The sequence below is a fragment of the Orycteropus afer genome, unplaced genomic scaffold, assembly GCF_000298275.1.
Source record: "Orycteropus afer afer isolate SDZICR_OR568_19922 unplaced genomic scaffold, OryAfe1.0 scaffold00323, whole genome shotgun sequence".
NCBI lineage: Eukaryota > Metazoa > Chordata > Mammalia > Tubulidentata > Orycteropodidae > Orycteropus > Orycteropus afer.
Window position 1 is genome coordinate 3,480,964 of NW_006921910.1, and position 25,013 is coordinate 3,505,976.

At 39.6% G+C, this 25,013-nt stretch overlaps 1 protein-coding gene across 1 annotated transcript in view; it reads right to left on the reverse strand.

Moving 5' to 3' along the window:
* Nucleotides 1–2,090: 2,090 nt before the first annotated feature.
* The window catches only part of PBRM1 (polybromo 1), a 148,966-nt gene continuing 126,043 nt past the window's right edge, over nucleotides 2,091–25,013 (reverse strand). Inside the window, exons 24-31 of the mRNA XM_007952061.1 lie at nucleotides 15,040–15,223; nucleotides 14,428–14,638; nucleotides 13,609–13,810; nucleotides 10,104–10,268; nucleotides 6,594–6,749; nucleotides 3,526–3,596; nucleotides 3,197–3,413; nucleotides 2,091–2,263 (exon numbers count right to left, since the gene is read on the reverse strand). Coding sequence (XP_007950252.1) covers nucleotides 2,091–2,263; nucleotides 3,197–3,413; nucleotides 3,526–3,596; nucleotides 6,594–6,749; nucleotides 10,104–10,268; nucleotides 13,609–13,810; nucleotides 14,428–14,638; nucleotides 15,040–15,223 — 1,379 coding nt within the window. The remainder of the gene's footprint in view (nucleotides 2,264–3,196; nucleotides 3,414–3,525; nucleotides 3,597–6,593; nucleotides 6,750–10,103; nucleotides 10,269–13,608; nucleotides 13,811–14,427; nucleotides 14,639–15,039; nucleotides 15,224–25,013) is intronic.

Below are 25,013 nucleotides of genomic sequence, written 5' to 3' on the forward strand. Positions count from 1 at the left end.
TTTTAAACTTGATTAAGGCCTGTCTGGTGTCCCCTGACCCGGCTTTGCACCGCCTCAGGGAGGCCCAGCTGCATCTATGACTCCTCTAGCACCAGTTGGTGCTGGACAGGAGTCCCGAGGAGGAGTGCTCTCTCTGGCTTCTGATGCCCCACGTAGCCCAAAGTGAAGAGTTTTTAGAGGCTTCCCAAGGAAGTCTCACCCAGACCTTAAAAAGGGAAAGAAAATGAATGCATGAAATAAATAAATAACTTAACCAAAATTAAATTTCAGGTTCTTTGGTGTAATTCAAGGATGGCTAGAAATGAAAGAATCTGATTATACTATAAAGTCCATGATGATTCAATGACCCAAATAATCAGGCGCTGAGGCTTTGCTTATCTGATTAACAATAAGGTATGGACATACAACTGCAATACATTTTTTAAAATTTAAAATTATTTAAAATACTCCATGCAAATTGACATCCAGTGGTTGACTACAAGTAATTAAGTTACAAGGGCCTCCTGTATTTAAAGTGTCTAACACAAGAGACTTTTCCCCATTCTACACTCTTGTCCTCATGATTTAATAAGAATGGTCATTAAAGATCTGGGTATCGACCCATACCAGATTAAAAGAAAAAAAAATGCATCCTCTCAAGAGTCACTCTCAGCTTTCAAACAGCAGTGGAAATTTCACCACAAAGGCAACCACCCTTTCCAATAAAGCAGGTTTTAAAAATACAGCCCCCAAGTGAAGAAACATTCTCTGGTGGATACCCTCTACCTATCTGAGCATAATACACTCCCTCCAAATGTTTATTCTAAGGTAAAATAAGAAAGAGATGGTCATCAAAAACAAGGGTATGGGCTCTGTAATGATATTTTTAGTAAGCATTTTCTTACATTTTGATTCTTCTCTTCTGAAACTCAAAAGACTATAAGCTCAGTTTGAAATATTTTAGAAATCCTTAAATTTCTGGCTGAGGATTACAACCCTGGAACTCAGAAGGAAAAACAAAAAAACACCACACCTGACAATGAGAAAATAAAGAGTAATAAAATATCTGCATATGCAGGTGATTCAGCCATTCAATTATGTTTCTGACACAGCTCACATTCAGCTACATACCACCGCCCCTCTGGTAGGTCAGGTGTTATGCTTAAAAGTAATCAACTCCTTGCACACCTCACTGCTTTCTTTAAGATGAACTTCAGTGTTTCCCAACATATCATTTAAATCATTTAACATGTACAGGCATGAATTGTGAATTCATTATAAATAGATCCAAAGTACCCTTAAACTTACCTGCCAAGAGGAAATGTAATTCAGGGTTGTGCACATCTTCTGCAAAGATAACTGACATCATAGATGTCTAACGCAGCACAAGAAGATGAGTCCCTCCCTCCGAGTGACCGGGAGGGGCTGGCTGCAGAAGGGTGCACAGCACTGACTTCAGGTCCCTGCAGCGAGCCTTGGAGTCCACAGAGCAAATTGTCTCGTATCTGCCAAACAGCTAGAATCTAAGTAACCACCTTTCAAAGAAAGCACTTCACTTCACCTGTAAGCAACAGCTTTTGTGGCAAGTAGGTTAAGATACTTAGGCACATGGAATAGACACAAGTATACTCCCCTCTCTAAGATGTAAACTAGGACCAACTTCACATTTCACTGTCAATTTAAAGTAATCTGTAAACTGTTGTGTGTGTATATGTGTTTTTTTTTTTTTTAAATTTTGTTTGTTTTTTTATTAAAAAAAAAAAAAAAATCCAAGCCAAGAAAAAAAACCTTTGATGGTTTTGATTCCATGGCAACATGTAAAAAGTTAAAACTTCAAGTCTACATATATAACCAATTATGAAACTGGTTTTAAACGAAGGAAACATATGCAAAAAAAATCTTTGTGTATTTGATAAAGTCAACTTAATATAACAAAAACAAATTGAAATAGCTTATTAAAAGTGTCCTTATATAAAAATGGCCTTGCGATGTACAGTAAAATGCAATAAAAATTATCATCCTTTGTTCCTTCCCCCCGCCCCCAGTAACTAAAATGGCTACTGTTTCACAAAACTCTTTATGCTTCTATAAAAGAAATGCAACTGATGGGATTAAACGTTTTCTAGGTTGTATGCTTGGCGAATGTTAAGGGTGTCTCGGAGCATCAAATCCCGAAGACGCCAGAGGGCATCTGCCATGGTGGTGTGGGCCCCTTTACTTTTCAGCCAGTGAGAGGGTAAGCGGCTCTCTTGTTCTTTCGACAAATGGACGTCCCTTCTTCTAGCTGAAAATTAAAGTGCAGACAGATAAATATAAACTGTAATTTTAAGGTGGCAAATTTTCCTTTACATCTGTTTCATTTATCAAAACAGAATTAAATATGAATTTCAACTCTGAAGAATAATTCCAAGCAAATGCCTTGTATCGTTTTATTAGGCATCTGGGTTTCTAGAAAAACATTTCAGTCTGGCTTATGATCACCCACTGGCAACATCCTTGCCAAGATTATCTCCTCCTTCTTGCTCTATATGCTTTGTATTTCAGAAATCATCTACTTTATAATGACTTCACTAAAGAGCTGTATGATTTAACATAACTCTCTAGTACAACGAGAACACAAGAGTTGCAAACATCTGAAAGATTTGATTGTTAATATTTTGTTGTAGTCAACCCTGGTATGTAATAATCACTTCAAAGGTAAATATGTAAAGGAAGGGAAACATACCTACTACTCTTGAAAGAAATCAAATGTAGTTTAGAAATGAAGACTAAGTAGAAACTTCCAAATTTCTCTCCAGAAACTAGGCAAGTATTTCCGTGTATGTACGGAAACTACATAAAATCTGCTGAACTAAACAAGCAGCTTTTTAGCTTAATGGGAACATGTTCCTAGTAATTTTTTTTCCTTGAGGTAAAATAATTTTTAATTTATCCAGATGCATTTATAGGCCTGAAAACTAATCAGAAAAATTCAGAGTACACTTAAAAAGATGGTAGTGATATTTAGGGCAAAAGTTCTGAAATTTGGCTAAAATAAAAAAGTTTTTCAGTGTGTGATGTTAATATGCAAAGAAACCGTAAACCCTTTTGTTAAATATATGATTTCCTTTACTTGTATAATAAAAATGGATAGTGTTTATCTATGCCAGCAGCAGCAAGAGGACTGCGAGGAAGTGTGTGTTTTACCAAGGCTTATTTTAGAAAGGCCTCTCCTTACCTGCCAGGGTCTGGTCCCATTTGCTAATGCTGCTGGACTCGGCACTGAGTCCTTCGATGTATTTCAGATATGCCTCTGAGTGGAGAAGCCGTTGGGTCTTCGGTGGGGGAGCCACAAACATGGGCGTTGTTGGCTGCTGTATGACGGGTGGGGCGGCTGGATGTGGGCTGGGATATGGCGGCGGTGCCTGCTGCCCGGGAGGCCCCAAAACTCCCACCTGAAAGAGCATGGGACCGCATGGTAAGGCAAAAACAGAGTCTACACATGATCTGAGGGAGGAGAGGACTGGAAGTCTGTAGAATCCTAGAAAGTCAAACTGGGAGGCTCACCTGTTGTCCATATGGACTTCCACCTGGTGCTGGAGTCCCTACCATAGGGGTCACTCCTTGGTGCATCACACCTATAATTCAGAATGCAATGCAGTTAGAGTCTCTGGGACTGAGGTGACGGAAAAACTACTGTCTGATAAGAAATGATGTCATTTATAATGCAAACCTATGGACCTCTGTCCTTGAGTCTTTGAGGATAGGAACCCTAAACACCTAAAACAGGGTGTAGCATTTAAACAGAAGATTTACATTCCTTTGTTTCTAGATACTTTACAGAACTGGTACAACATGTTACATGTACATCAATTATTTGATATGGGGATTAGAAAATGATGTAATCCCCATATCAAATTCTAGAAGTATTTCTTCAGGTGTGCTATAGTCAGGATACAACTCTATTTTCAAAGTATTTTTCCCTCTGAAAACAGATTCTGCTGCAACCGAAGCCTGTATGTGATTTCAGCAGCCATGGCATTGGAGTTAGGCTCAGCAGTGCACAATGTACTTGGCCAGCAGGGGCCCGAGGGAAGAGGCTGTGGAAGTGCAGTGAACTGAGCCTGCTGATGCTGGAGGCACATGCTTGCTGCCCCCTTACAGGTCACCAACATCTCTGGTTCTAACTGGACTCACTAGTGTTGACAGAGGATTCCTCCATCTGCTAGAGCAGGACTTTGGAAAGGGGTCATTTGGGAGCAGAGTAGCCTCATTGCTATGGCTTCAAATGCAAAATGACAGAAAATGGAGAAGGGAAGACTCTATGACTCCTAGTGCTGGTACTATGCCTCTGGTAAGAATTTTGTAAACTTCCCTTGGTGACTTCTCACAGGCAATTGTTGTCTCACAGGTACTAGCTGATAACAGTGAGATGACTTACATTTAGTATTTAGTGCCTGAGGTTTTATTCTAATCTCAGGACCATCCCTTTACTATCCTGGTAAAACACAGAATTAGGCATGGATCCCATTTATTAAACTAACAAACTACAGCCAAACAGCCTGGTGAGCAGTTCTTTAAAGTGTAAGTCCTGCTGGCTGCACAGAAGGACTGAGAAATGCTAACTTCATAATCGACAGTGGATTCAAAATGCTGATATTCTGACCAGGCAGAGGCAGCCCAAGTCCACAACTGCTAAATGCCACTTTCAGGAATTGATGCTGAAGGCAGCAAATAAGATGTCCTCTTATTTGTTAGAGAGAAAATATCAAGCAAAACCACCTTCTGTTTACAAAGACTAGGTTATGATATTCCAAGTACCCAGAAGTCTAGACCGCCAAAACAGGTCCTAACACTTCTTTGTGACTGAATGCAGAGGCTGTGGTAGGGAAGCTGCTGCTTCAGCAACCTATTAACCCCTGCCCCCCAGAACACTCACTTGCCTTACACCTCACAACGCACTGGGCTCCCTAAGTTGCTTGTATCAATGCTTTGCAGGGACCACAAACAAATCAGCTACTCCCTCTGCTTCCTCTGTTTATAAATGTCATGCCAAGAGACAGCCTGTGAGAACGTGAGTGGCATCTCCAGGCGGCTCCCTGCATCCTTTCATAGCCCTATCAGACGTGTGTATACAGGAACTAATGGAGGTTCTCTTCTAGCTCCCTCACACTGACCAGGTGTCATTTGAAGGCAATTTAGAAACTGAAGAAGGGAGAAAGGGCAACAGCTGTGTCCTAATACCCATCAAAAGACATCTGTTACTGAGAGGCTACCAGCCTTAGCTGGAGCTCCTGTCAAGTGCCACATGCACCTTGAAGGTGTCCACTCGGACCTGGTCTTACTGATGTAGTGAAACACCCTGTGCCAGAGTGAGAGGGCATAGAATCCAGGCCAATTCTATCTGCCACATGTGAACACCCATTTCATGACTGACTCCTGCTGCAGCAGCTCCTCTATTTTCCTAAGGAAGCACCCACCTCCACAAATATCTCTTCTGGGCACATCTGGAATGAACAATTTCTGTGTAGTTATGGCCATTCTCTAAGCAACATTCCCAAAGGGGTCAGCCAGAGCTTCAGGTCAAGCCACTCTCTGAAGCATTATTTGAAACCGTCACAGCCCTGAAACTGGCATATCTAACACTGGTATAAGCAAATCTAGCAAGTTTCCGTATTTTTATCATCTGGGCTGGGCCCTTAACTCACATTTAAAATAATAAATCAAACACTATTCCAAGTAATATAAAAGTCACATTTCCTTCAATTAGGTTATAGCTGAGTCAGGTCTTGTGCATGTGATGACACTTAACAGGGGAACCTGTGATTTTCCTTTCATTTAAATTTTTTTTAAAAAAATCACCTTTCAATTTGCTAATTCATTATAAAGTAAAACTGAATGTGGTGACTTCTGGACTGCACTTACGTGCTTCCATAGAAGATAACTGGTGAACTTCTGTTGATAAACAAACTAATGTCTACAGTTAGTAGGTGGGTTACCCTGTTCTTCAAAATGTGATGTCATGCTTCTCAGGGATCTCAGACACCGAAAAGTAGTTCAGTATCTATTTGTTCCCTTCTTCCTTTTTATTCCCATGACTGACCAAAGAATTTCTGAAGAGTTATACATTAGCAACCTCCCCCACCCCTTAGAAGGCTGCTGGAGGAGAAAGAGATAAAGCAGCAACTCTCTGCAGGAGCCCCTGTGAGATAAGAATTGCACAGAGGAGGAAATGCACCCAGGAGCACTAAGTGCTTTTTATATGCTACTCTAAACAGGCAACTTGGGAAACTTCATTCACTGATACTAGGGCATGACCTTCTAGGCTATGCCTGGCTTTTCAAACAAAGGGTGCAAGTAATTAAAGAATAAGCCTCCTTCCTCTTGGTCTGCTGAGTCTGGCCTCTGCCATGTGTCCTATGCTGCTGCTTGGCAGCTTCATGTTCCAAGGGCACAGGTGCTGAGCCACCTACTCAACACACAGGACAGGCCCTGCTACTGAAATCCCTAGGGTTCTTCAGTGAGGGAAGGCCTGGCCACACTGGGTAGCAGGTGCCTTCTGGAACAACTAGCTGAGGGAGGAAGAAGAGAATAGGAAGATGACATTAATGAGTGAATGAGGATGAAGTTCTTACCCGGTGGTGGGATGCCCGGGAGGCCGGGCACACCTGGTGGAAGGTGGTGGGGTGGAGGACCCCCAGGATGAAGTGGCTGCATGCTGCCCATGCTAACAAGGCCATCAACTGGGCCCTGCAAAGGTGGAAGGCCTGGCGGATAGCCACCCATCATGCCTTGAAGGACACAACAAATTTCAGACATGCATCATTAACATGCAATATGAGCTAAGTAATAACAAAACCCCCACATGCACTATCAATGAATAAAGCACCCTTAGTATTGCATGATATAACAGTAATTAGTGCAATTATTTTGTTGCAATTATGAACAAAATAAAAGTTACAAATATCAAATACAACATTTCTGGATGAATTAGTACTTAGTATATTATGATTTGAAGTTCTTTCTCCTGGGATAAATATGCTGCATGTTTCAGTTAAATAATAATAAAGAGGAGTTCCAGTAACAGCCTTCCCAAGGTCACAATTATCATGAGCTGTTTAAACAGAGTGACCAGTTCTGCCGACTGCAATTCTAATTGAACAGTAGAAACCCCATCATTCCACTCTGCCACACTCATATGCCTGTCATGGATACACATGAGGGGAAATCGGAATGGAGGGAGATGAGGTACACAGTTCTGATCACAAAGCATGCTTCTCCAGCTTGGAGGCGAGAGCATTTGAAGAATTCCACATCTACTCCTCTTTCCTTCTAGCCTACCTCTGTTGGCAACAATGGATCATGCTCGGCCTTGAGCTGGGGAATAGCTTCTAAGAGCCATCACAATGAATGATGTTTCTTTTTGTCTTTAGATCTCACAATATGACAAAATAAAGAAAAAAATCTAAACCCTCCCAAGCTAACCAAAGCCCAGGTCACTCAGTCGCCTGCACACAGACCTTACGGAGGAAAAGCCGGAGAACCAGACTCTCCTGATATGAGAAAAGGCCAATTGTCATCACTGTCTCCAAGCTCACAAACACCCTCACATAAACCTTCAGTTAACGAGAGCATTTTAATTGAGGTGCAGAATTTATATGAATGGAGACTTTTATTTCTTTATTTGCAATGTAACAAAGTATTTTCTGCTGGCTAGGGAAGGGTTTCAGGAAATAAGTATGCCTAGCAAATAGGTGTCTAAGTAAGAAAATAATTTCAAAATATCAAGGACTCACCTATCAAAAAACTTTTAAAGCCACATAACATTTTTTTAAACAAGAAAAATAACTTGGCTTTTCTGAGATCTGTGATGATTGCAATAACAGAAATATAAGGCTCCCCCTGGAATGTAATCCCCTTTGGTCAGTGTTTCCATACAATGGGAGGGTTGAAGAAGATCTGACCAAAGCACTAGTGTCAAATCTCATTTTTATAAAATACTCTTTGTAAAGGGACTCTAGGGAATGGTGTAAGTCTCTAGATTCTGAGAATTTACTCTTTGACTTCCCTGAAGAATTGTTTAAAGATCTTTACTTAACAAAAGTTTAGTCTTTTAAAGCTAACAGATTATTTGAAATTCTGAAACTGATTCAGCTTGCTTCATGAGTCATATCTAAGCTGATTGAAAAAACTTACAATTACACCAACCAGTAAAACAAATTTTTAAATGGCAGTATCTCTATGTATGAAATAGGCCTGTGAGTTTCACCTTTAAAAATGAACAGACACCATCATCTTAAACATGAGGAGATCCAATGCCACTAAAGTGCTTTTTAATTACAACACCAGATAGCACTTTTAAGGATCAGTAGGTGGGAATTGAAGAATGTGAGGCTTTGCTTTCAATTACAAGAGCCCATCTGAACACAGCTTTCATAGGCTATGGTTAAAGAAATTATGAAGAATTGAAAGACATGACACTTGTCTTCATTAAACTGTACTTTGGCATTTATATCCCAGTCACATGTTCAAATGAGCTTCAATGCTTGTAAGCAAAGCTGGTCTCAGACAGCAACAAAGCTAAGACTTGGGACCTAAGCAACTTGCAAGTCCATGAAAAATCTTCCTCTTAGCTGCAAAGTTCTCACTGTGGACCAAAGACTGGTTACTGGAGAGAGTACTTGCCCTTCACTTCCCAGGCCTCAAAACCTGGGCAGCATACTCTTAATAATGGAACAGGGGCTTTCTAGAGGGGTCCACCCTCCTTGCCCATCAGAGCTCTACGCTGTTATTCCCTGACAGGGAGCTAAAATGCTGCAGCTGCTGTTTTTTAAAATGACTTTAGCTGTTTATATTCATTTTGTTGATGTGTCCCCGGGCTTTTTAGTCAAGGGCACAGTGCTACCATATCACACATCAAATAGAACAAAACAGGATGTCAACGAGGGAATTCTAACTTTCAAAGTCCCCATGTTCAAGGCCTGATTTCTAAAAACCTCTGGAACCCCATTAACCAAAATGGGCCATGGAATAGAGCAGGCGATTATGAGGCTTGTTAGATCAACATCTGTCACACTGGAAGTACCGAAAGCCATGATTCAGATGTGTTTGGCGAGTGCAACTGCGAGCTCAGTGTCAGTGCGTTCAAGAATCTTGTCATCACGAAAGTTAGGAGCAACACTGGAAAAGTTATCCTATGCTACTCTTCCTCCCGACAAAAACAAAAAAGCAAACACAAAAACAGCATTCCAACAAGCCTGCCTTGGACAACACTGTCTTTAACTCCCTGTGAAAGAGGTCAGACTGCTTGCTTAAGAAGAAACACAGGTGGCTCTTAAGGATCTCACCTGGCTTGGAGGGATCACTCAGGAAGGACCCAAAGGAGGGACGTGGTCTGCAGGATTCTCATTGGAGACATGCCAGACAAGGATATTAAATTCAACTATAGCCAAATTTGCTATGGTTACCAAACCAGAGACAACACACACAAGCAAACCACATTCATCATTTTCTTCTTCTTCTTTTTTTTTTTTAAATATGTGACTGGGATACTAACAGAAAATGCAGTTTAATGTAATTAAATAGAAAAGCATTACAGAGTGGGCACAATGAATTGAATAAGGACTTGTATTCCATTTAGCAGTCATGCACATTGGTGACCAGAAAGGATTTACAATTCATTGTCAAAAATCCTTTTAAATGGTCTTTTAAGGATGGCTGCAGCAGAACAAGGTCAACTGAATACTGGAATGAGACTGAAAATCATCACCACCTGAAGGCTGGTTCTGTGTTTTCTCTTGGGAGTCCCTCTAGAACAGAACTCAGGGTCTACTTATATTTTCAGCTACAGCGCTCTCTCAAGAGCAGTATGGGGTGGAGAACATCGCCAGACCATGCCCATAGCCAGCAAAGAGCTAGCTGCTCCCTACCAACTCCCCAGGGTTGGGCCCAGGGCCCATTTCTGGGGCAGAGGGGAGGCATTATCCATATGGGAAAGGCGATATAGGACGACATGGATGACTTCAAACTTTGAATCTGTCATGAGAAAAGGCTAGAGACTGTGGCCTACTCCTCATTGGAGAAAAAAAAAAAAAAATGAAGAATTTCTTAAAGTGGAAAAAAATGGTCTTAGCTCCTGTTTTTACCTGCAACAGGTGTCAACTGCTGATTGAGCATCCCCATTGGTGTTGGTGGTGGCACCACCCCCATGAGAGCCCCCACAGGGGTGCCTGCTCGGGGAGAAGCACTCGGCTGCTGTTGCTGTGCTGCTCGCTCTCTCTCCTGCTGCTCAGCAACTTTAGCTGCCCGCTCTGTAAAGGCATTTCAGATTTTCAATTCTGTTTTTAACCCAGGAATTCAAAATACCATCCATTGCATTCAACAGGACTAGTAAAAACACAGGCAACAGTTCTGTCTCAATGGAAGGAACAGTAGATGACTAGTCTCAACACAGGAGTCGGGCCGATTTCACTTGGTAACCTAGAGTCCAGCTTTCCTATCCCATCTTGAGAACTGGTCTGCAAAGATTTCAAGAATGTTAAGACTGCAACACACATTCAGAAAGCACAGATTTTATTTAAACACATCACCAGTGGAACCAACGTGGTTAATCACACGAGGCACCCTGAAGATGAGAAGCGCTACCATTATTCTAGCATTAATAGCATTACAGATATGTATAATTTTCAACATGAAGCAATTCCATGGCCCATTATCATTTTTGGCACAATTGTTACTTACTCTATTTTCCTGATTCCTTGCCCCCAATTTTACTAATATTTGAGGACTCTTGTCATGAGTGTCATGGGGTTTTTAGCAGCTGAAGAAAATTAACTCTGTAAGGGAAAAGTAGCTCACTGCCTCCTCCACAATGTTTGAGGGAGAGTCAACGGCTAATTTCTATATTCTAATGAAGCAAAGAGGCCATGCTTAATAAACCCCAAGGGGAAAAATGCATGATACTCCAGGCTAAAATCATCGAAAGCAGGGAATTACATAGATACACATGTAGCAATGGACTGAAAGAACCAGGTTACCTGAAGCTGAGCAATAATGACCGTAAATCCTCCTAAATCAGCAAAAATTCCAGAATCCACTCTTACTTCACCCAAAAATACAAGAGGAGCATTTGCTTGTGCAAGTTCCATGCCTGCTAAACTGAACATGCCCTGCTATACTCCTCACTTCCTCTGCACCTCCAGAGCCAGCACCCAAACGATCACATTCCCAGGCTTTTTGGGAGCTAGCAGGCTGGACCCTCACTACAGAAGCCTAGAGATGGTGTACTCCCAAAGCTCCTACAGTACAGAGTTTATTCTGCTTCACAATTCGTACGTAGGAAATCCTATTTTTCACATAGGCAAACAGAGGTTGGGAGACAGGTAACGACTGTCTAATGATACGTAGAGAATCAGCACCCTGTAGCCCTGACTCCTGAGATCACATTCCAACTGCCACACATTAACCCTCCAACATGGAATTCAAAAGGCTACTGCTGATCTGAGGAGGGGAAAATAGCTTGAGGTCATATGGCTTTAAAGAAAATTGAGAAGCAACAGCTCATCCTCCTTAGATGTAAGGATGTGAAAGTCCAGCAAGTCAAAGCTTCCTTGGCTGCGACAGAGTTGCGGCATAGACTTATTATCACTCACTAACACTGTCCCAGATCACAGATCCTCTGTACAATGAGTATGAGGGACAACCTAATCTCCTTGAGCTAGCAGTGAAAAAAAGAAAAACAAAACAAAACAAAACAAAACATTGATGACTTAAGACCCCCACATTAAATTCTCATATTTTCATTACACAAATGACACAGTAAAATGGGAGAGCAAAAAAACGAAGCTGAAAAAGCAGAAGAATTCAGGCCTGTGGACTGAGTCTTGGACTACATGCTGGCTTTTTCTGGGAGGAACTCAATTGAGGAACTGTCTTGGAATACAAAATTATTAAGTTACTAAGCCATCCAAATTCGGTATTGAATTCAATAGATCAGAACCCCAAAAGTTCAGATTTTGTGTTGTAGGCAGACACTAGCTAGTGTATAAATCACCCTCAGCAGGCTCTCACTGAATTTCACAGATTCCCCTTTGAATTTGGGAGAATTTCCCAGAAGTCATTATTTCTCTCTCTCTTCAGCTCTGTCCCAGTGTTTTAACTTTTACATTCTCTTCAGATACATTTCTCTCTCCTATTTATATCCTAAATAATCAGCTACCTAGTACTGCTTCATTTACCTTGGGACAGACTTTACATCCATGTTAGCTTATCTTCCAAAACTCCTGCAACTGGGTGATTATTTTTTTTTTTTGTCTGAATTTTTACTACGGTGAGAAATACCAGGACTCTCCAAAGTTCTAGGTTCTTATGGAACTAGCCTGAGTTTCTCAAGGAACATTCTGTAAAATATTAGTTCTTTACCATATAAGTAAGTATCACATGAATATGGTCAAGTGTCAGAAAATGTCAGGTCATAAAAAACATATTTCTTTACTATAGGTCTTAGACACTTTAGCATAGGGATATGCACTATAAGTTTCCAAGAGAGAAAGTCTGTAGTGCTTCTCAAACTAGTTATGTCACAAAATGAGTTTCTGGCTGAGTATCTTGCAGGATTAGGATTCTACAGAAGATCCTTAGGGGAACCTGTCAGATAATTTTGTAATAATCATGTGTGATTGAAAAAAGTTAAATAAATAAAAAAAAAAAGTTTCTCTGAAGGTTTCATAAACTTTAATAAACTGGACAGCCTTGACAATTAATTCCGTTATGTTTGCTGGAAAATAATGGATTTTGATCTGGCCAAGCAGAGTAACAGCTAACCACTGTAGGGTAGATGGCTTAAAATGTACAAATGAACCAATATATAAAATTCTAAAAGGAAAAAATATAATTTCAAGGCCAACAGTCTTTCCTAGTCTGCTTACCACTCTCTAATTTGTTAAAGCTGTGCCTGATATTTTAAAAAAGAAAACAGGAAAAAATCTCAAGTATTTGTCCCTGATGGCTTATGTACCACCAAATCCCTGGATGATAGATCATGGCCCAAAATGATTTTATTGTAGAGTAACAGGAAAGTAAAGGCAGTTGAGCATTATCAAAGAAATGCCTTAAAAGTAGCTGTGAATGCAAACACAGCACAGATCAGGACTGGCCTAGGAAACGAAGCACTTTGGCCAAGTCTCAGCCTGGATTTAAACATATGGCTTATTAACAGCCATAACAGAAGGTCACTGATTTTAAGTCCCCCTTTCAGATAAAGTTTAATCAAAATCATTCTCAACATCACTGTACAGTCATTCCCCAGCTCAACACATATGTGCTTACAAGGTTCAGTGAAAGAAGGAAATCATGCAACTTTTAATAGCAAGATATTTTTGCTTGAGCAATTTTTTTTTGGCAACCCGCCCCGCCCCCCCCAAAACAAAAAAACCACACCAGGATAGAGGCCAAGTCAGGGGCAGCACTCTGCTCAGTCAGGACAAAGCTGGCATCTACACTGTTGGATGGGTGCCATTTGGGACAGTCCCCAGCACAAAGTTCATGTGCAAGTGGGAAGAACAAAATATAAAACCTGTCTATGCACGTGCATTCCTGAAAATACCCCCTTTGCTTAGAAAGCTGTGTCAGTTATGACTAGTCTCTATTTACCTTCATATTCTGCCTTCTTAGCTGTCTCGAGGTTTCTCCATTCTGTCCCCACAAGTCTGCTGAGCTCCCCAAAAGAGTAGTCTGGGTGTTGGGCCTTAATCACAGCTCTCATTTCACTGCTGAACAGTATGTAGCCGCTCATGTTGATCTTCCGCTTGGAGCCTTCCTTCTTTGCACTGCCTTTGGCAGACTTTGGGGTGGACTGTAAGACAGACGGCTCTTATAGCACATCAGAACACTACATTTCATTAACTGCTCTAAGTTTCTGGAATCCAGGAACATATTATCAATAGTTACTGTTTTACAGATACATTTAGTCTCTAGATGACCATTTTCTTGGTCAGAAGACACCTTTACTGTGCCTCTTACCAGGTAAGAAATACATCAAAGTTTCAATGGATTCCATGACTGCAATCTATAGTGGTGACCTCACAATTAAGTCTTGGAAAAATTCTGAATGAGGAAAAAATACCAGCAGGGAACACCTCAAACAAAAGACGAGATTCATAAGGCGATATTAAAAAGATATGAGCAATAAAGGCTAAAGAGTCATCAGTCCTTATTGCTTTCCTTCAACACAAGGCAGGGAGCGCCTTCTAACTAAACTTGCCATTAAAAATAGCTATCTATGAAAACTCAGAAAGATTCCATTTTAAATTATTAATGGTATTGAAAAGGAAAAAAGAAATCTGTCTTTTCCTGCAGAATTCGAGGTTGAGGCTCAAACACGTAGGGACTGGATATCTTATTACTCTGGTTTGGGTCTGCTGCAAACCAAAGCTGGGAATAAGACAAGTAACTGGAACTTATCACCTTTACCTGTGGGGGTGTGTAGGGCATGAGGTCCAGCTCGTTGGCCAGAGGGGTCTGAAGCTGAGGTAGAGAAGGAGGTTCAATGACCTCACTATCCTCTTCTCCCATCTCTTCGATATCATCATCTCCACCTTCTAACTCGGCAAATTTAGCTTCTAGCAACTGGATCTTCTTTTCCAACAAAGGTGAGGGCTCCTTCTGAGGAACAATTGGCTTCCTAAAAGAAGAGACCAAAAAAAAAAAAAAAAAGAAATCATCATCTAACACACTGCCCCAGGATTTGTCAGAAAGCAATGCTTTGCCTTATGTCTAGAAATGACTTCCTATAATCTGCAATGTATACATAGTGAAAAGAGTTTTCACAGTCCATGGAATTATGCAAAGACCAAGTATTTCTGCCTCCATACTACAATTACTAGAGTCTAACCAAGGGCACTGTTAAGACAGTTACCACAACCTAATGGATTATGAGGATTTGTCTTTAATTGAATTAATTAAGTTTTTCTATCTGACAAATATACTGCAAAGCAGAAAACCAACCTGGACTATACTATTTTGGTATTGGTTTTATTATCAAGAGCTGAAGTGCTCTTTCTTTCTTAGTTTCTCAAGCTTTACCTGAAGTAATAAATTTCATCATCTACCACTTTAGCAGACAGTGAAAACCTCTTCAGTCCCTTGAATTTTTTCATCTGCTTGTCACTCTCATTATAGCGGCTTTCACAAAGCAGAATGTCATTTTCTGGTATTTCAGTTGGCCTGCAGGAGAGGAAGTCCTTGAATGACAACACAGCACATTTTCCTGAAAGAGCAAATTGGATGGAAATTAAAGGAGTAAATTATGTTAAACTTAGTAATTCTTTTAAAATTTTATTATTTTTGAAAAAAATACATTCATGTAATCCATGATTCAGAGCATATAAAAGGGTAAACAGTAGCACAAGATCACTGGAAGAGAACTGAAAGTCTAAACATAAACCCCTAAGTTTATGGGCAAACTGATTTTTGACAAGGGTACCAACACAATTTCACTGGGAGTCTTTTCAACAAATGGTGCTGGGACAATTCAATATCCAAATGCAAATGAATGAAGTTGGGTTTCTCTTTCATACCACATAGAAAAATTAACTCAAAGTGGAATAAAGACCTAAATGCAAGTGCTGAAACTATAAAATATTTAGAAGAAAACAGTAAGTGAAAATCTCTGTGATCTTAGATTGGGTTTCTTAAATTTGATACCAAAAATACAAACAAAGGGAAAGATCAACTGAACCTCATCAAAACTGAAAAACTTTTATGCTTCAAAGGACACTATCAAGAAACAAAAGACAAACCACAGAATGGGAGAAAATACTTGCAAATTATATATATCTGATAAGGGTTTAGTATTCAGAACATATAAAGAACTCTTAGAACTCAAAAATAAATTAAAAATGGGCAAAGGACTTGAACAGACATTTCTCTGAAAGAGATATACAACAAATAGCCAGTAAGAACATGAAAAGACCCCCAACACCAATAGTCATCAGGGAAATGCACATAAAAACCACAATGAGGTATCACTGCACACCCACTAGGATGGGCTATAATCAAACAAACATCCCAGCAGGTTATGAGGATTTTCTTTAATCTTTAACGGAATTAACATTTTCTATCTGATATACACACTGCTCTAGTTTAAGATGTAAAAAAATAAAGCAAAACAAAAAACCAACCTGGACTACACTATTTTGGTATCAGTAACAAGTGTTGGCAAGGAAGGAGAAAAATTACAACCCTTATACACTGATGAAAGGAATGAATAATGGTGCAGCACTCTGGAAAAGTTTGGCAGTTTTTCAAAAACTTAGTTACCATATGATCTAGTAATTCCACTGCTGGGTATATACCCAAGAGAACTGGGGGTGGGGGGGTGATGGGGAGGAGGAAGAAGGAATATATATATATAATCTTATACATGAATGTTATAGCAGTGTTCTGGTTACCTAGTGCTGCTCTGACAAGAATATACCACAAATGGGATGGCTGAACAAACAGGAGTGTATTTTCTTACAGTTCAGGAGGTTAGAAGTCCAAGTTCAAAGTGCCAGGCTCTAGGGTCTGGGTGAAAGCCCCTCAACCCTGAGGTTCAGCTCTGCCTCCTGCTCCCAGCCCACCGGAGCTAGAGGCGTTTCTTCACTCAAGACAGCTGCTGGCTGCTGAGACTGACAAACCCAAGGTTGACAAGTAAAAAGGCACAGTCCTGATGTTACCAAACCACACGGCAGGCCATAAATTTAAGTCCACTGAAAGTCCCAAGGTCAGTAGAGCATGGCAGGCTGCTGAACAATGACACAGCTACATACAGGGTTCAAGCATGCCATATGCTGGAGACCATTTCCAAAGCTGTTTCTTATATATGGGAAGCAGACCACATACCCAAAGGCAGCTACTCAGTGGCTCTAATACATTCCACCACGGAGTTAATTACCAATCTTACCACGGGGAATAACTACATCCAGCTGCCCAGCCACTCACCAGGCCCAGCCAAGTTGACAAACAAACATAACTACCACAAGCAGCATTACTCATCATAGCCTAAAAGTAGACATAAATGTCATCAGCTGATGAGCAGATAAACCAAATGTGGTATATCCATACAATGGATTATTTTTCAGCCATAAAAAGGAATGAAGCACAGATTCATGCTACAATATGGATGGACATTGAAAAAATTATGCTAAGTAAAAGAATCCAGTCACAAACGAAAAGGCAAATCTATAAAGATAGAGAGTAGATTAGTGGCTTACAGGGGTTGGGGAAAGGGCGGAAGTGGGAAGTGACTGGGAAATGACTACAAAAGGTATGGCGTTTCATTTGGTGTGATGAAAATGTGCTATTAAACAGCAGTGATAGTTGCAGAGCTTTGTGAATATACTAAAAACTACTGAATTGTGTATTTGAAGAGGGTGAATATTCTAGTATGTAAATTATATTTCATTTTTAAAAGTTTTCCCCACCCCTCTCTCTTAGCTAGCCACTCTCCTCTGAGGTTATCCACCCCAGGTGGGTCCTTCTAGGACTGTATTATACACATATAGACAAATACATATGTATTTTTTGTCCTCAGCCTTTAATTTAAAAACACAAATGGTAGCATATCAGATACACTGTTTACATCTAAATTTTGTCACAAAATAACCTATCTCAGAATCATTTCCTATTAGCACAGTATATTTACAGTACAGTATATTTATTCACCTAATCCCCAACTGATGGACATTTGGGTTGTTTCCAATTTTTTTTCCTCCCACTGAAGTAATTCTATAATAAAGGATTTAAGATATATTATCAACTTGCACATGGATGAATACATACTTATAAGGTATATATATTTTTAGAAGTACAAACTATACTTTAATTTTTACAGGTATTAGCAGATTATCTTTCACTCAGGTTGTGCTATTTCATGGCCCCATCGCAAAGCAGGGGAATGCCTGCTTCTCCACGTTCTTGCCAACTAGTAACAAACATCTGGATCTTTGACAATCTGACAGGTGAAAAATGAAATCTCACACATGCAAAAAAAGCATGTGAGGAATTCTAATTTGCATTTTTCTAATGGGTGGTGTTGAACATATTTTCATTTGTTTAAAAACCTCTATCTACTCTTCCTTATGTTTTATTCATTTTTTTCTGTTAGATATTGATCTTTTTCTAATTTATAGGAGCTCTTCATATGATTTAGTATAAGGGAAATGAGATCTCTGTCTATGCTCTCTAGTGCAAATATGTCCCAAGCTTGCCATTCTTCTTTGTTTCTGCCAGTTCTGGCCACAAAGACATTTTTAATTTCTATATAGTTGAATTTACCAATCTTTTCTTTTATGGCTTTTTTGTCATAGGTTATCAAAATGTCTATATCCTATGGTTTCTTTTGGTACCACTGCTGCTTCATTTTATGTTCACTTAAATCTATATTTCATCTGGGAATTTATCCTGAAGTTAAGATGTGAGCTATGGATACAATTTTACTCTTCCCAAATGGCTATCCAGTTGTCCAAATAGCACTATGCCACCTTTATTGCATATTAAATAATACCTGAGTCTATTGCTAAACTTTCTATCCTGTTAAACTGTTTACTCATATACCATACGTTGTTGTTGTTATTTTCCATCAAGTCGGCCCCGACTCATAGCGACCCCTCCTTGGGTTTCCGAGGCAGTATCACTACGGAAGTAGGAATGCCCAACCTTCCGAGGAGCTCTGTTAGCATAGTGGCTAAGACACTTGCCTGCTAACCAGATGGCTGGCAGTTCGAACCCACCAGCCACTCCTCGGAAGGAAGGTTGGGCAATCCTACTTCCGTAGTGATACTGCCTCAGAAACCCAAGGAGAGGTCGCTATGAGTCAGGTTTGACTCAACGGCACATAACAACATATACCATACAGATAGTTTTTATTATTATAGTATTATATTTTAATATCTGGTAAGGCTAGATTCCTCACTATGCTTGACAGAATTTTCCTGGGTTTTGTTTCTTTTTTAATATAATTTTAAAAATCAAGTTTATTTAGTTCCAATTAAGAAAATTCTTATTGGTATACAAACTGGAATCATATTAAAGAATAATTTAGGGGGAAAATGAACATCTTTATGAGATGTTCTATCCAAGACCATGGTATGCTTCTCAATTTGTTTCAGCACTCTCTCAGTACCATTCAAAAACCTTCTTCATACACATGTGGGCATATTTCTTATTAAGTTTATTTTCAAAGTTGTTTCATCATTTTATTATAATTGAATCCTTTAAGGCAACTGATTGGTTATTAACTTTACAATCAATCATTTTGCTTCTCATTCTTTACCATGGTTTCTTGATTATCTTGAATTTTCATTTCATTAATTTCCATCTAAGTTAGACTTCTGCTGATTTTTACTTCTAATTGCACTGGCTAGCCTCTCCAGAACAATGTTAAATAGCAGTGATAAGTGATCACCCTTGTCTTGTTCTTGATCTTAAAAGAATGTTCATAGTTAAAAAGTTTTTAAACATTTATATGCAAAACAGGTCAGAAACGTTTTAGAAACTTAATACAGCTATAGTTAGTATCACTGCCTTGGACTTACACAGCACATTAAATATATAATTAAAAGGTTGTTCAATAAAAAAAAAAAAAAAAAAAGGGAGTTACTATTTTCCATATTGTATAGAAGGGAAAATGAGATTTGAAAAGGGTAAAATTCTGCTCAGGGCTAAAGAGCAACTGGTGGCTGTGGAATCAATGTGGTGCCTCTGTGCCCTGACCTGGTCTCCTTCCAGGCCTCGAAAAGACAGGGAAAAGATGAACATTAGGAAGCTATAATTAATAAAGTCATCAATATATTTTAATAAATGAAGCATAAAACTTGTATAAATACCTGCTGGATTTTGAATGAGGAGAGCTAAAATCTTTACAATCTTCCAACTATACACATGATGGATTACTTCTAACTGTTTGTTGACAGAATTTAGAAATACAGATGATTTTTAATTATTAATTCTAATAGTTTATCTCTCAGATTTTCTATATACCTAATAATATCTTTGCAAAAACCAATACTTTTTCAATTCTTAATCCATTTATTTTTCTTGACTTATTGAGAACAGATTCTCAATCAATAAAACATTTAAAAAAATCTACTGTGAAGAAAATGGAACCTCCAAATAAATTAGAAATTGGCACATTTCAGGAGCCCAGGTTCCTGGAAATTTTTTCACCCAAGTGCCCAGTGTGGAGGTATTCTCTGCTAAGCGTGGACATGTTCATTTCAAAAGCAACTTCTCTAATACTGTGACCATCTGATTACTACATAAGTTACTGAAGACAACTTTTCAACAACATTGAACAAAGAGTGTATGTATAACAGAAAGATAAGACTATCTCCTAAGTGAAATATGCCTGCCAGTCTACATCACAGAAGATGAAAAAAAAAAACCGATAGTTTATATAATAATAGGCTCTAAGACTTCTGTTTAAGAGATATAAAAAGTACAAAAATAAGATTTTTTGGAGTATAATAAATTAGAAACCTTTTAAAATTTACTTTAAAAATTATTCCTCTCTATAGAAACAAATTCATTAAAAAAAAAAAAAAACAACAAAAACTGCCTCCTTGCATTTTGAAATAAATATAAAATGTAATAAAACACCTACAGTCTCCCTGAGAGGAGGTCTTGCAATCCATTGGCTGGCTGAAATCCCACTTGTGACCATTCAATGCATTCTTGTTTATGGTTTATCTGAAGATGCAGTAGCCATGTTTCACTAGATGCCTGTTATTCCATCTAATATTGTTGGCGCTTTCTTTCACTCAAAAAATGTCCCAGCTGGTGACAATCCAATCACCAGCAAAGATGTAGACATAGAAGACCTAACTTGCACTTCTGGCCTTCTCTTGGACAGTTACCTCTAAGAATATCAGTATCTTTCCCACAGGGTCATGGTAAGATTTAAACGAGATTCTGGATATATATACAAACTGTTGAATACAATACATTCTAATAGATACATTTAAAAACGAACTACTCAACAATTTTACAACAAAAAAGACCATTCAAACAAAAAAATGGGCAAAGGATAGACATCAAAAAAGAAATACAAATGACCAAAAAGTACAAGAAAAGGTGTTCAATGTGATCAGTCATTAGAAAAATGCAAATCAAAACCACAATGAGGTATTACTTCATACCCAATAAACAGCTATATTTAAAAATAAAACAAAACAAAAAAACAGAAAACAACAGGTGTTGATGAAGATGTAGAGAAACTGGAACCCTTATTCATTGTTGGTGGGAATGTAAAATGGTACAGCTGCTATGGAAAACAATTTGGTGGGTCCTCAAAAATTTAAACAAATAATAACCGTATGATTAAACAATTCCATTCCTACGAATATACACAAGAGAAAAGCAGGAACACAGATACTTGTACACCAATGTTGACTGCAGCACTTCACAATAGCCATAAAATGGAAATAACCTAAATGTCCTTCAGTAGATCAGTGGATAAACAAAATGTGGTATATACATACAAAGGAGTAGTCCAAAAACCAAACTCACTGCCGTGGAGTTGGATCTGACTCATAGTGACCTGTCCTTGGGTTTCCGTAGTGGTATCGCTATGGAAGTAGATTGCCCAACTTTCCTTCCGAGGAGTGGCTGATGAGTTTGAACCGCCAGCCTTCTGGTTACCAGTCAAAGGCTTAGGGACTATACTACCAGAGCTCCCAAAGGAGTATTACTCAGCCATAAAGAGAAATGAAGTCCTGATACATGCTATAACATGGATGAACCTTGAAAACATTATGCTGGGGGTGGGGTGGGAAAAGTGATCCAAAAACATTTGAGTAAAATAAGTCAGGCACAATAAGACAAATACTGTATGATGCCAATTATACGAAATGAAGAGGCAAATATAGAGACCGAAGTTTATTAGTGGTTACAGTAGTCAGCAGGAGGGAAGAGGAAGGGAGATATGGTACAGTGAATTACTATGGCTCTCCTACCCATGGTCTTTGTAACTCCCACCAAATGAATGGGTGGGACTATGTAAATGTGAAGAGGTTGTGGTCCACCAAGGGGAGTAGATAGCTTGTCAATAATGTAAATAAGGTCCACTGCATCCTGTGGAGGTGGGACTGTGCAAATAAGGTGTATGGAAGTAGATTGCCCTGTCTTCCTTCCATGTAGTGGCTGGTGGGTCTGAACCGCTGACCTTCTGTTTAGCAGTCAAACACCTTAGGCACTATGCCACCAGAGCTCCTTAAACAAGGTGTATGGAACCCTAGTGTGGGGCATGGTTAGTTTTGCCATTCTGCTAGGCTTAAAATGAGCCATCTCAGAGGCAGAAAGGAGTGATCTCACTGCCATCAAGACAGAAGAGTCAGGAGTGGAGCGTGTCTTTGGACCCAAGATCCCTGCATTGGCAGCAGGAGAGGCAGCAGAACCAAGAGACTGGCATGAGACAGAGCAGTGGGATTGCTGGCCCATGGAGTGAGAAAGCTGAGTGCCTTTAGGCAAGAGGCTTGCTGGTGGGATGAGGTGCCTCTGTGGGCATGGCAGAGCTAAAAAAGCTTTGTACAAAATACAGGCATATGAGTTGAACATTTACCTCAAGTAGATACATTCTTTGGAGAGAACAATCATGGGAGAAACGAGGGCTGTTTATGCACAGGGAGACAGCTCAGGGGGCAGGAGTGTATGGAGGGATGGACACTGGAAAGAGGTAACTATGGGGAGGAAGTGGGAGGGGAGCTGTTGCACTGTGGTAAACTGTGGTCAATGACATGAGACAAAGTATATATGAACTACTGTATGGAAAGTGAATTTGCTCTGTAAATCTTCACCCAAATCACAATAATAATAATAAAAAAGAACAACAACAACAACAAAAAATAAAAAAGCTTTGTAACACTGGCTTGAGCAGGGCAGAAGCTGAGGCCAGAGAGTAGTGAGTCTCTGGTGCAGTTAAGAAGCTGCTGTAACCTATTACTTCCCTAATAAACTCTGTAATTGTTAGTAATGTCTGTGAATTGTGTGTGGCCATTGCAACAAATTACCAAATCCAGCAGAAAAGAAGCATGCTGTGGGAGAGACTACTGGTGTCAGAATTGGTAAAACAGTTGGAGGTTGGTGGACTATCTGTCCTCTGCCTCATAGGAATCAGCCTTGGGTTGATGCTGCTGATGGTGATTCTATCTCCATTTCATGAAGTTACAGGACAGAAGGCACCGCCCCCATTCCCTTTCAGCAGGAATGTTCTTTGCTTAGTGGATGATAGAAATATTTGGAATTGGATAGTGGTGATGCTTGAACAAGATGGGTATGATTAATGTCAAGGAATTGTACACGAAAAAATGTGGATATGGCAAAAGTTCTGTTATACATTTACCTCAATTAAAAAAAAAGTTTATACAACAATGATATAAAACATCCATGATCTTAAATGAAAAACTAAGATGTGTCAATGTCTCAAATCTCACTAGCTATTAATGTTTATATTAAAATAATAAACATCAATTGCATAAAGTATTTAAATATAGTCTTATTAAGTAAAAAATGCAGGGAAAAATATATTGTATGATCTCATTTATATGACGTATCTAGAACTGGTAAATTCATCTAGATGGAAAGTATATGTGATAGTTGGACCTGTGTGTCAACTTGGCTGGACCACAATTCTGTGTGGTTTAAGCTGTTGTGATGTGGTTATTCCCATGATGGGATCAGATGATTATGTTTTGAGCAGACAATCTGTTGAAAGGGAGTTTCCCTAGGGGTGTGGGCTATTTCCAATACATCTCTGGACATTATGGGAAAAGAGACATTCTTCTATGGATTGGGATTCTGTTGTGCTGCCTACAACTGTCCATAAGTGAACAATCCACCATTCGGCCTGGAGATCTTGGATTTGTCATTTGTTGGAGTCAACAGCTGGTGTACTGTCTGCCAGTCTTGAGCTCTTCAGCCCCTGCGGCTGCAAGAGTCAGGAAAAGCCTCTAGCCTGATATAGAAAAGCCTCCAGCTTGATGTTTGATCCAGGAACTTTGGACTTGTCAGCTTCTGTAAGTGTGTGAGCCATTTTCCTAAGATAAATTTCCCTCTCTCTCTATAAGTTTTACTGGTTTTGTTTCTCTAGAGAACCCAGTCTAACACATTTCGTACTGAGAGTGGTTCTAGAGAGACAAAATAATAAGGATGGGTTTCCTAAGTTGGTTCTCCAGTTTGATTAATCTTAAAGACACTAGTGACCCTGCGTCTGTTAGTAAAGAGGGCCCTGCTAATCTGTGGCGTGAAGTGGCAACATTAATATGTGAAATAGCACCACCAACAGATCAAGTACTTGTGAGAAGTGACGCTCTGGGTGATTGGATATTTGATACTTTTCTGCAATTCTGTCAGCATGAGGAGTATAAGGAAGCTGGTTGGTTGGTCCCACTTACACTAGACAAAGTGGTGAAAGAGCGAGATAAGCTCAGAGCTGCTGAGTCTCGGCTTAAGTGCTGCATAAAAGACTTCAGTGCTTCCTGTTGTGCTCTGAAAGAAAGCCTTATATCTTCCAGTAACAGAGCTGATATTGCTGAAAACCAAACCCAGAGTCTTATTGTAAGGGTGGCTGAATTACAATGCCAATTAAATTGCCAACCCAGAACGGTGTTTGACGTTAAAGTGAGGGCACTGATTGGGAAGAAATGGGATCCTGAAACCTGGAATGGGGACATATGGAAAGATAGTCAGGAAGATCAGGATATGGAGCCTATAAATTCTGTTGAATCCCTCCCATCTGAATGGATTACTGTAAAACCATTATCCCCTCCACCTCAGTTTTATGGGATTAGCCAAGCTGGTCCTGCTTAGTCATCGCCTGAGGCAGAGGCAATGGAAGACATTCCTGAATGCTTTCAGGAACTGCCTCAACCACCCATTATTGCCGCTAGACCTATAACTAAAGTTAAGTCCAAGTGAACCACAAAAGGTGAAATAGAAAGTGTGACTGAGGAAGTGGTACACTATACCCGAAAAGACCTACTTGATTTTGCTAACACGTGCAGGCAGAAACCTGGAGAAAA